Consider the following 13220-nt stretch of genomic DNA (forward strand, 5'->3'; position numbering starts at 1 on the left):
AAAGAAAAGTAGGTTTAGCGTATAAATCTTGTCATTCTTGATTAATGTATTTAGGATTCATTTATTTATTAGATGATTCAAACGAAATTAATGAGAAAAGAAAGAAATGCTTTATTCATCATGCTGCCTGGAAATGCAATAAATATGACATTAAAGTAGACCTGGGACAATAGAAAAAGAGACGAAAACACTTAAAAAAAGAAAGAAAGAAATTTCAAAAATGGAAAATAGGTTTAGCGTATAAATCTTGTCATTTTTGGTTCATGTATTTAGGATTCATTTATTTATTAGATGATTCAAACGAAATTAATGAGAAGAGAAAGAAATGCTTTATTCATTCATGCTGCCTGGAAATACAATAAATATGACATTAAAGTGGACCTGGGACAATAGAAAAAGAGACGGAACACAGAAGAAATGATATCTCTTTGTTGTATAAAAAGTTAGTGTTACTCAAATGTTAATTTTCAGTGTTACAAACCTAATAATTTATCGTTAAACACATTCAGGGGGGGGGGAGGCTTCATAAACCATTTGTACGGACATTTAAACCAAACTCTACTCACTGTTTGCAATGTAAAATTTTTTAAATTTTTATTCGTAAATTTTACTTAGTGTAGGCGAAGATTTATTGCGGGACGTTGTAAACCTGAGGGGTCAGCTAGATTAATATTAACCAAGAAAATTGAATTATTTTTAGAATTATCTTTTATTTTCCTTGAAGGAAGTTATTCCAATACCCCGTAAGTAGACACATTAAATTATGTTGAGAATTTCGACGTTGAAGCTCACTCTCTTTCTCCTCCATTTTCCTCGAATCATCTAAGGCTTAGTACTTATTTCCCATTTGGGGTTTCTATCCCCCTAACAAAGGGACCAACAGAGCTTTCCTCTATCTCTTTAGTGGCCAAGGCTACTAATTGGGAGTAGGATTTATTATATAGTCCCTTGGTAAACAGGGAACCTTATTCTCGTTCTCCTTATGTAAGCATAATCCTTCCAAACCTATTTATTGTACAGCCACTCGACCATCGGGTTAAAGGAAATTAAAACTTTTTCATTGTTTTTAAAATATGATTATTAGCTTTAAATTTAATAAACAAAGCACTCTAAGCATACTTGAGTAAAGTCTTTTTTAAAATATATTTACTACATTCGTAGTCTTCATTATTTGTAAGGATTTTCAAAAGAAAAGTCAGGAAAAAAATTAGTTAAATAAATGATGTTTTGTTATAAAACTACTGAAAATAAGAACTTAGTTTTTATAAATTTGTTTTTGCTGAATTAGGAGTACAATCAATGAAAAAATACTGCTACTATTAACTGAACCCCTCTTTAAAGAAGCCTTTACCTTTTTGTTTTTATGGTATACTAAAAAAAATTCGGATTTAATAATTTTTTATTAGTTCATTTAAAGTAGTATTCTTTTTAATTCCTCTCAAACGTTCTAAACCAACTAAATTTTCTATTCTTTTCAACCAGATACTATATCTGTATTTTATTTATCTTAACCTGAATAAAAGGAGATACATTTGAGTGCTAAAATCATTGACTTAAACTAGAATTCTCTTTATTTGAATAAGCATTATTAGAATTTAAAAAACTGTTCCTAATATACCCATCTATAATATATCCATAAAAACGGCTCAAGTTAATGAACTGTCACTCTGCACATAGTCTTCCACTACTAATTGGTAGTACTCCAATAAAATTTCTACGTTAGATGGTCTCGAAGCCGTCTTCTTTTTAGGCGCCTCGGAGAAATATCAGAAATATAAGAGGAAGCAAGGTTAGAAACTAAAGGGTTTGGATGGTTAATGAGTTTTGGAATACAAGGACTAATGTCTAGTTCGGCTACGTATGGAACGCTAAGATCTTTATGAATGATCTCATTTGTGAGGAAGTAAGAAGCATTGAGGATTTTGGATTCTAAGGACTGTATTGGGGGAAATTCGATGGTTTAGTGGAACCACAAAGCTTGAATCGTTGGTCTAGTAAGTGTTGTAACAGTCGGATTTGACGAGGAGTTTCCTTTCTTTCAAGTCTTGTAGCGGATCTATTCGAAAGGGATAAGCGGAGTAATTTTGAAGGATCATATAGGAGAGGAAATCATAGGTTCATGACGAAGGGTAAAGGTGATTTGATGGAATTAGAAAGAATTAATTTAAATCCTCCAGTTTTTGCACCATTCTTCAAGGGTTGTGATATGGAATGGAAACGTTTGGGATGCAATTTAAAAGTTATTTTCAATTGAGAGTACGTATGTATTATAGGCATACGTGGTGAATATAGTGAAAGGTTGAAATGTCAGCTGTATAGACTGTGTAGAGGATAGCACCGAGGATACTACCTTGAGGAACACCAGTAGACTGAGGAAAGAGAGATGAAGAGCAACTATTGTGGTTCGCTTTAAGTAATCAATCAGTGAGATAGTATCAGATAATTAAAAAGTATTTAGGGGGTAGGGAATTACGAAGTTTGTAATGCAGTCCCGGATGGGAGACTCGATCAAAATGTTGTTCTACATCGAGAAAGACAGCCGCTATGTACATTACTCGCTTCAATGAAGATGAGACTACGTCCTCCACACGATGGCGTTATTAGATAGTGGGGTGAGATATTCGGAATCCAAAATGGTGATCTGGGATTAGTAAAAAAGGGATATGACGGTAGAATGGTTAGTATTTTAGAAAGTACTAATTTGTAGACCATATTAGTAATTCTGAATGAGGAAATGGAGGATTATAGAAATTTTAAATAATATAGAGAAAAATAGATTGGCTAAATGCTTATTCAGATGTATTTGTTTTATTCAAAAAAGAAAAATTGGTGAAGCGAATAAATCTTGTGATTCCGTGTTGATGTATTTATAAAATATCTCAAATAGTAAATATTTCAAACATTTAAAATAGTAAATAACAATCTGCCACGCAGTTGTGGGCAAGAGGTAATAGTGATGAATGATCAAATTCATACTAAAATAAAATAAAATAAGAATAAAAATAAATAAATAAATGAAAAAAAAATCTCTCTTAAAATATATACAAACAAAAGGATAAACAAAATGAACATAATCAAACTATGTATATGAAAAAATAAATAAATAAAATGACATAGTTATAAAATAATATAATCTCTAGTCACATTTTCACTCTTATATACAATATTTATACAGTCGACCTGAGGATACCTGAGCCCACTCTATTCCCCACGTGTGAGGGGTAGAGCAGAGCTCAAAAGATCCCCGCGCATTCCTCCCGCCGCGTCACTGGTAATAAAATATTAATAAAAAAAAAAGAAGAATATTTGCCATATTCCTTCTATAGTGTTGATTTTAAAATACTTAATATATTCTTAGAAAAAAACACCTCCCCGTTTGAAAACTCACAAGTTTTTTTTTGGCTTAGTGTATAATATGTTCCATTGTATCCCCTCTGAACCATTCTTGATTCCAAGACTGGATAAGATATGTTATATCTAGTTTATAAAATAATATTGACAAGGTTCTTCTTTCTATCAAAACATTTGTTTTGTTGATTGAAAGAAATCTACGTTACAAACGTAAAAATGGTACATTTTTTAAATTTATTGAGTAAACTAGCATGATAGATTTTTTTTCACACCAAAAATGGCGGAAGAGGTTTATTAAAATCAACCAAAACCTTTATGTTAAATATTTTATCGGAAAAAAAATCATTTCGGAGGGGTTCCAAATTTTCGTGCCACGATATTACAGTTCGTTTTGAAACTCCAAATCTCGTTTTGAGTTTATTCGATTAAGGCGTTCTTGAAGTCGTTAAAGAGAGGGGAGTTTCTTCTTTTATTCCACATAACAGCATTATCTGAGAAGATCTGAGTAAAGGTTATTAAATAAAAACTAAATTGAATTTTTTGAGGGTGATGTTTATTCTAAAACACGTGGGGTTCCCCGTTTAAAGTACAGGTTTAAGAAATCATTTTTACCCCGCAATGGGGTTGTCTTTGGTACACCATTTCTTATTATAGATTCCAAGCATATCTTCAAACACCCGTTCTATTCGTTCTTTAGAGTTTCTAGAAGGACGTAAAAAAGAAAATTTCCGAATTTTTCAATAATTTCACGTAATTGAAGAAAATGTTGCTAATTGAATTTATCGGTTTAAAAAGCCCTGTTTTTTTAATACCGTATACAGAATTAATTGTCTGAACTATTAATGAAAACAATAACAGGGTACATAAAAAACATTTTTTGGTTGAAAGAATATTTATTTTTGAATGTGGGTCGTAAGTCAACATCCTCAGGAACAAATTCGCTGGGTTGGCCTTACTTGGACAGCTTCTTCTCTCGAAAGTTGAAGTCTCTTTTGTTCGGGATGATTCCTGTAAAAACTTCCGCTTAATTTATTCTTGTAGATACGTGGTATTTCTAGTATGGTGGTATTGCTGGTGTACTAGTACCATAAAACGAATATATTGGTATTTAATTAATGTGAAATCATGGAATAACATTTTCTGCAATCTATAATCGGGATCCATTTCAGAATAATATTCTGACACTCCACAACCCACGAGGACTCGGCAACAGGAATTTGGAAGATTATATCGAATGGTGTCTAATTGTGAAGGCAAGAAAAAATCCCTCACGATCGGTAAAGACATGATACGAATCATCATGAAACTTCCAGTGCTTGTCTAAATCTTCAAGCTCGCCAGAACGTTTCAAACTTTCTGGAAAATGGCGTTATACCACTCTATGGTATTTCAGTTCAAGATAAAATTAGTAAGAAATTAAAAATTACACCTCACAGATTGTGAGGTAACAAGTGGAGTTAACTCACAACTTTTGAGTTTGTTGTAATCAATTACAAAAGTACGAGGTCATTCAAAAGTTTGATATAGTTTTAGTCTTTAGTTTTTGGACCTGTAGATTTGTGTTTTAACTTATTGTGTATATATGTATTCCCTTGACTTATTTATTCATTAAATTATTTCTTTTAGCCTTTTTTTGTTGTTGATTCATATCAGTTTTGTTTAAATTTATTTATTTATTTTTTGTAAATTGATCTACTGCGGTCACTATTATATCTTTGGTTTGACTTTACATAGCTGCCTATTGATAAATTTGTTTAACGAATCGAACGCTGGTAGCTGATTATTGGAGAGGGGAGGTCTGAGACAGTAAGATAATAAATATAGAGAGAGTAAAATTGTCAAATGTAATGAAATTATGAAATAGAAAAACAAATTATATATTTGTATTTAGTGTGTAGACGAGTATTGATTGTAACAGGAAAAGGTAGCGAAAATAAAATTGTTGTTATATCATGTGAATATATGTTATTATTGTATACATGCCCGATCGTGGATTAATTGGTATGCTGTGTATTGTAGCATTCCAATGTATTTGGGCAGCATGGCTAAATAAAGCATTTCTCTCTAATTGCAGTCGTAATCATTATTGTTGAGTACGTGGATACTTGATTATACTCAGAACTCAGATAATTTTAACTCAAAATCGAGAAAGTAATCAAGTACAGTCCAGCTTTTCCTGATGTCAGTTTTTAATGAAATGTTATTAACATACTTCAGTATATAGAAGAATGCTGTAATCATCCCACTTCATATCAATTGACCTATCAGAAAGCTCTATAATTCAATTATTCCATTTTAAGAAATTAGATCACTCTAATATTTACTATATGCTTTATACAGTACAGTATGCACATTGTTGAGACTGAGCTTAGTTATTTGTATAAAGTACTATCAGAATTTCATAGTAAATTAAAATTTAATGCCGGGTCCAAAATTTATAGGCATTATAAAAACATAATTAAATTTTAGAGCCTTCAAATGAATTTAACTATACGTAAAAAAGGTATGATTTGCTGTATGTACATCAACCAACTTAATAAATCGTATCTATATTTTGCCATGTACCTATGTAAACCTATCTATTAAATATTATCTTAGACGAATTCTGGATTCTGGGGCTGCTTCTTCGTAATAGGACTACAAATGTTTGTTATAATGCATATGATCACGGCGCCATTTTCTTTTCAGGAGCTCCGGAAGATTGTCAGGAATTATTAGTGATTCAAGGATATGAGCGAATGAGTTGGTGAGTATGAAGTATATGGTAGAAGGATGGATTGTACTGCAAACGTTTGCGTAGTTCATAAATATTACGAGACTATTGGATATTAAGACCAGCGGTAAAAAAAATTTACGATGTAACGCTGACAAATGTTTTATGAAGAAATTTGTATCAAATGGGGGAAGAATACAATAGAGTTTTTCAATTCAGTAAATAACTAACTGGAACGATAAGAAATGTACTTCAAGCGTAAACGAGAAACTGCTAATGTCAATTTTGAAAGTTCTAGTAGTTTTTAGAACATAAACAAACTACTAATAGATTGTAGGAGGTTAGTCCGGGTGGAGGTCAATAAAGGTATCAAAATAGTAAAAGAAAACTATTTATTTCAAACCAACGATTTAAAAAAAAAATTATTCCTTCCAGGAAGTAAAGACTTTTTTCTTTATCTGACTCTGTGCTCTTTGTTCTCTTCTTTGTTCTCAGTGCTCCTTTCTGACAGGTGATTATCCTTACGATTATTATTCCTTTTTATCAGTTGTCTTAATATCTCCCTTTTACATATTACTGTACCTCATCTATATCATATCTACTTTACCTATCTGTTCTAACGTTTTCATATACCTCTTTACCATATTTATGGCTAATTTAAAAGAGTAGCCTCCTAAATTTATGTGTCTAGATCTATATTGAGAATTTCTATCACACCAGGTTATATTGTTTACAGTCTACTTACATTTATATTTCCTTTTATTGTTATTATTTATTCTTTTCTATATACTTTATAAACATAACAATAGTTTTGAAATGTTTTTTTATTTTAATGTTCTGTTAATTCTAAAATGTTTCTATCTTGTTTAATCATTTAGCCCTGACGAAGATTTGTTTACAATAAATAGTTTGTTTTTAATATTATGATGCCTTTATTGACCACCACCCGGACTATCCTCATACCATCTACTTCATACCGTCAACTATATTCTTTCAATAAAAATACTAATAGTGTGTTTTTAAAACAATAAAATTTAAACATACAATTATAATTTTGTTATTTAAGAGTTTTAATTTTACTTTAAGTAATCTCTCTTTAAGTTCCAGTATGTTTTCGTTTTTATATGATTAAAATTGAATATTGATTGATTATATATAGATTGAAATGTGTTTGTTAATGAGTATCAATAATTAACAATTGCTGTTTTCATAGGGTTTGGGAAGTCGAGAACCCGCTGATCGTTGCTCGTCAGTCCGAAAAGAGTTGCCAAATTCGAAACTTCATAGGCTGGGACTGAAACTAAGAAAGTCGGGAAAGGTCGGAATTTGCTTGGAATTGATTCACCGCTTGATAGCTTGGTAGTCCTACAGCACTTTAGCTAGCCACTGCTTTTTCACGCACCTTGAACATACAAACCCTTTTCGGTTCTATAGGCTATTTAAAGTGTACAATCCACAAAAAATCCCACCCTGTTTCTTTTTTCTATTCTTCAAACATTAGCACTAAGTTTTGATATGGGCCAGTCACACACAAGCTTTAATGGAAATTGTATTCAAATTGAGAAAGATTTTAAATTTGACTTACTCTTCAATTAACCGTGATGTTTTGTTTGAAACATATTAATTCAGCCGTGACCCAACAAAATCAGGAAAGTTCTGTGAACTCGTCCAACTTTATGATTAAGCTAATCTCCTCCTACCATTCTGGTATTCTTTTTACACCATTACGTATAACACTGAAAAATTGGATACTCATACCAAGTCTTACAATAATCGACTATAACTGAAACCTTCACTCACGTTTTTAGTAACACTGAATATATTAAAATTAATTATTTTTTATGCACAAAGTAGTAAATAAAAATGCTTCAGTTTGGTATGAGAACAATAAAAATTATTTTTTGCACAGAATATTGATATTAATTTTAATTATAAGACAATCAGAAAAAATTCTTTTCACTCCGAAAATTTTTGGAAAGTGTTATAAATCTAACTAGTTCGTCTTTGGTATTTGGTATTGTATATGTTTTTTCTTTATTTAAATGTTCGGTGTTTGCTTACCAGGTGTTTTTAAAAAAATATTTGTATTAATGGAAACATATTATAATTACTATCATGGAGTCAGCTACTTATCAATCAGTAGTCAATTATGGAGTGAGAAAGATAACTATGAGAGCCAAACGGATATAATGGTGAAAAGAAATATTGAAGGTATATAAGGGAAAATAAGAACAACCTCCTGCTAAATGGCAAGCATATGCGAATAACAACTGGACGAGTGAAGCACAAAAGGGGGCTAAAATTTTTTGGGAGAGCTCGAAGAAAAGCTTAATCAGGATCATTGGGAAATGAGGCTCTCTTGGAGTAAAATAACAGCGCTAAGAGGCTGTAAAAGCAAAGGAATTAAAATATAAAAGTGTGCTTGGTGAAATGATTAGGAAATTCTGGTTAGAGGGCGTTGCAGCTGAAGGAGTAGAGGTGTTACCTTAGCAATTTCATATCTGCAACGGCGCCGCTTCAATTCCGGCCTCGGCGGGTTTACTTATACTTAGTTGCGGTCTCACGGAACAAAACCTCGACCCTTCCACTCTGGTTAGAATAGGTTGGTTACCGTTAATTCAAGGTAGGTCTTTAGTTCCTTCATAGTATTTAGTCTCTTAAAGTACTAGGTTCCAAAAACTCCTGTAGTTGACTTTCAGTCCTCTTTGTCACCCCAGCTAGAGTCCACTTCACTCGCCAAAACTTTTTAGTATTATATCTAAATATGTATAGTGAAGCACAATCTTTAAATTGCCTGATCCACTCTTTTGTTCCTAGCTCACATCAGATTCCAGTCATTACTTATGTTGTATCTAGAAGCTCTCTGTATGATTTTTGAGTCTTGATTCCACCCCTCCTTCCAATTTAAAGTTTTTTTTTCTATAGTAGTATTTATATTCCCACTATCATCTGTTCCGAATTCCTTTATTGTTTCTTCTGTCATAGTTCTCTGATCTAGTGTAAGAGCCCATTTTTGTCTTCAAACATTCAGGCCAAGAACAGTTTCTTCTCTTTCTCTTAAATCTTTCATGTTGAAGACGCTTCATAGTTATTCTTTCAATTATCAAGTGATTCTATTGGGACATTGTCACTGGATACGGATTAAATGTGAATACAGTATCATTGGTAGTTCCAGCCCAAAACTGCTCAATAAATTTTGCACCTACCTGCATCACTCGAGCAGATTCTACCATATAATGGTCCTGTTGTTACGTTTGATTCTGCCATTTTGCTCGGGAGTATATTTACAAGTCTTATTATGTTTAATGTCAATTGCATTAAACAAATCGGCTTCTTGTCTTTACGAATTCGCTTTATATCTTTTGCCGAGCAGAAGTGGCTCTATCCATCCTTCCGATGCCACTATTTCTTATCTTCCTTTCTATTCCAAGTAATTAGTGCTCAACCCCCCCCCCTATATCCTAGAAAACGTGCAAGCGAAATTCTCAATCCAATCCCGTACTACCACGTTCCGTTTATCTGACATCTACCCTCCACCTCACCGAACTGCTGCGTTTGATAAATGATTATTTACCCGAGCTGCTTATCTCTGGAACTCCATTCCTTCTTTCATACGTTATGTACTAACCCTTCCCTCGTTAAAAACCCTTCTATTTAACTACCTTTTACTTCACCAATCGGATCCAATGTAGTCGTAGAGATATTTTGTAACTACCTTTTCGTTTTGGTTTTTATGTATTTATCTGTTAGTTTTTAATTTATTTTTTTCTTCTCTTTATATAAGTTATAATTAATTTGGCAATATATGTTATTTTCAAATTAAAATTACCTTTTTAATTGTTCTAAAGCGACCTAGTCCCAAAATAATAAATTATTTTTCTTTTCATTATATCTTTCCCATTCTGATATTTAAATCAATTCAAGTACATTGATTAATTCTCTTATCCTTTTGATTAATGTTTATTGATAAACAGTTCACTAATTCAAGTCATTTTTTCTTAAAAGGAAGTAATAAACGGCTTCCATCCAATAACTTTTCTTATCGAACCAGTAACGTCCATATACACGATATTATCGACCTCTTCTCCCCCATAGTCACTTTGAGTAAAAGGCTTTCATTTTCTTTTTTTTCCAAGCTTACATTTCTCACATTCAAAGCAACCATCTTGAAATTTAATTGCACTTCTGCATAATATATTCTTATCTTTAAAATAACGATGTCTTATTTCACAGTGGTGCTAAGAACACTTCCACTACCTTTACAAAGGATACAATTAAAAGTTCTCTCTTAATTGAAAATTTTTAATTTTTGAGAAAGCCTTTAATTGTTTTGTTTTTTTTCGTAAAACTGGTGGCAATGTACTTAGAACCACTGTGAAGTGAGTCATCGAAATGGTAAATTTTGTGGCCTAACTTTTCATGCTAGTTGAACCATGTTAGACAAGAATTTTTTACCTCTCAATACAAAATTATAAACCTTTCTGAAAGGTAGCATTCATAATAATTTCATTTTCTTTCTCAAATATTCCTTTTTTATTATCAAAAATTATTTTCATATCCCTATCGGTGAATGGTTTTAACACCACCACCACATTGAATTTTAATTCTCTTATATATTATAAATTTTTAATATTAAATTTACTTTACAGGTTATTAGTTATATAATGTTTTTACGATCACTATTAGGCATTGTTACTTGTTTATCTCAGACAGGAATATACTCTTTCCAATCTCTGTTGTTGAACATAAGTTGCTCTGGGGTTGTCAGATCTATTTATTTTATAAATCCAAATATTACCCATGGCCCAACTGTATTGCATATAAGGCAGGGTAAGGTGGAAATAAATAAAAAAAAGTATTGCACATAAATTTCAAAAGCATAGGAGCTAAATTTTCTTTTCCTTCTGTGCTGCTGGGACCCGCTGGAACTCTGTACAGTGGTGACTTATATAACCTGTCTGATGGCATATTTTTTACTAGCATTCTTTTTTTTTTTTTTTAAGCTCATAACATTCTTTAATAAAACATTTCTACATTAGTTATGAGAGGAATTCGATGGTTTAATAGAGGCCCAATTCTCAAAATCGTCAGTCCAGCTATGCATATAAATGGGTCTTCTGTTATTAGTTGAAAGTTTAAAAAGTTTGTCTACTAAGTGTTGTAATATTCGGAACTGACGAGGAGGAATTTCTATTCAGTCTTGTATAATGATTACAAGTCATAAGACTTGGTCCTAAAACCAATCTTTTTTTTTTATTAATTTATTTATTGTTATTTACAACTGCATAAAAAAAATATATACAAGTAAATTTGCTGTAGGTGACATAGTGACATGATACAAAGATGTGGAGAATCTAGAATCTACCCATTGGTAGAACTCCATTAACATTTCTAGAGGAGATCTCGTGGCCATCTTCTTTTCAGATGCCTAGGAGGATTATTAGGTAATGAAGGAGAAGCCAGGTTAGAAACAAGTGGATTTGGGTGGTTGGGAAGGTTATTTTGGAAGGAATGGTATCTGGTTTTGGCTAAATCGGCAACATATGGGACTTTGAGGTCCTGATGGATAACTTGATTTGTGACAAAGTAAGGAGCATTAAGGATTTGGACTATAAGGATTGGATTCGGGATGAATTTGATGGTTTGGTGGAGCCCCAAAGCTCAACTCCGTATGTCCAGATAGGCCTTATAATTGTCATGTAGATGAGTCTTTTGTAATGGATTGGCAATTTAGACCATTTGTCTAGTAAATGTTGTAATATTCGAAATCGACGAGCACTTTCCTGTCTTTTCAGTCTTTTATGAGGATTCCATGTCAGTCGTTTGTCGAGATGTAGTCCTAAGTAACGGATCTGTTCGACAGGAATAAGTGGGGTATTATTAAAGGATACTGTAGGGCAAGAGGTCATGGGTTTACGACGAATTAATTTTAATCCTCCAATTTTGGCACCATTAAAACAAATCTTAAATACATAATTTCAGTACCGTAAAACTTTAATTTTTTTTTTAAACTAGGCTGTGACATACACTCATAAACAAAAGCGCTATTGTCGGATTAGTGTTAAAAGTGATAGAGTGTTATGATTTTATACGTAATTTGATCAATATTTCTGTTTATTAGTTCAATTTTATGATAAAATGTGGACTCAGGGGATCTTAAAACGTTTATTTCCGTTTTAATCTGAAATTCGAAATTTTACACAATCACAATATTTTCCCTAACCATATACCACAGCTAAAGAGTTAATCTCAAGAATTGCTAGTATATTTCGTAAAGCTCCTTTTGTGTCAAATAGGCCGTTTAATTGAGGAAGTAAGTGTGAAGGCCTTAGGCGAGATAGCGTCACGATACGACCCCATACGAACAAAGCAGTAACTTTTTAATGAAATGCTTCATTAAATGAACGTGGTAATCTTCCCGTGACAATAGCTATGAAACTTTAATTTTTAAAGGTGGTTCTAGAGCCTGTGATTGCAAAAGCAGTCCAGGTAGTTAACAAAACCAAAAGGTTAACAAAAGCATTAGCTATTAAAACCTTTAAACATGCAGCTAAAAGTGTTAAAGTATGTAAAGAAATGACTCAAATATTTAATTATTTGTTTATTATTATTGCATTAAAAGGAACATTCCAGGAATTCGAAGAAGCAGCATATGAATTGGGCCTTAAGGTGAATGAAGACAAGATGGTGTACATGAAAAGCTCAAGAGAGGATAAGGAAGAGAATACCAAAGTGATGTGCAGAGACCACAGTTTCAGTTCTGTTAACCAGTTTAAGTACCTGGGAAGCCTGGTTACTGATGATAACAATGTAGAGAGCAAAATAGGGGCCAGGATAGGAGCAGGAAATAAATGTTATTTCTCACTGTAGAAAATATTGAATTTTAGAGTTCTCTCTAAAAGGATGAGAGTGGTCATTTACAAAACCATCGTAAGGCCAGTAGTGATCTATGGGAGAGAAGAAAAGCAGAGTAGATGCTCAACTCCTGGGAAAGAAAGGAATTGAGAAGAATATGTGGAGGAGTCTTGGAGAAGAAGAAGGAATGAGGAACTGATAAATCTGTACCGGGAACCCAGCATCGTGGCGTTAATTAAAAGAGCAAGAGTGGTTAGGACATGTAGAGAGGATGCCCGATGAAAGGACACCTAAAAAGATG

At 32.5% G+C, this 13220-nt stretch overlaps 1 protein-coding gene across 1 annotated transcript in view; it reads left to right on the forward strand.

Moving 5' to 3' along the window:
- The window catches only part of LOC136796374 (calcium-dependent protein kinase C-like), a 99688-nt gene extending 86754 nt beyond the window's left edge, over positions 1–12934 (forward strand). The window contains exons 5-7 of the mRNA XM_067049939.1: positions 7278–7382; positions 12518–12628; positions 12698–12934. Of these exons, the coding sequence (XP_066906040.1) occupies positions 7278–7382; positions 12518–12628; positions 12698–12934 (453 nt within the window). The remainder of the gene's footprint in view (positions 1–7277; positions 7383–12517; positions 12629–12697) is intronic.
- Positions 12935–13220: the final 286 nt, after the last annotated feature.

Source organism: Halyomorpha halys, unplaced genomic scaffold, assembly GCF_000696795.3.
Source record: "Halyomorpha halys isolate HHAL.00 unplaced genomic scaffold, Hhal_1.1 Scaffold154.1, whole genome shotgun sequence".
Taxonomy (NCBI): Eukaryota; Metazoa; Arthropoda; class Insecta; order Hemiptera; family Pentatomidae; genus Halyomorpha; species Halyomorpha halys.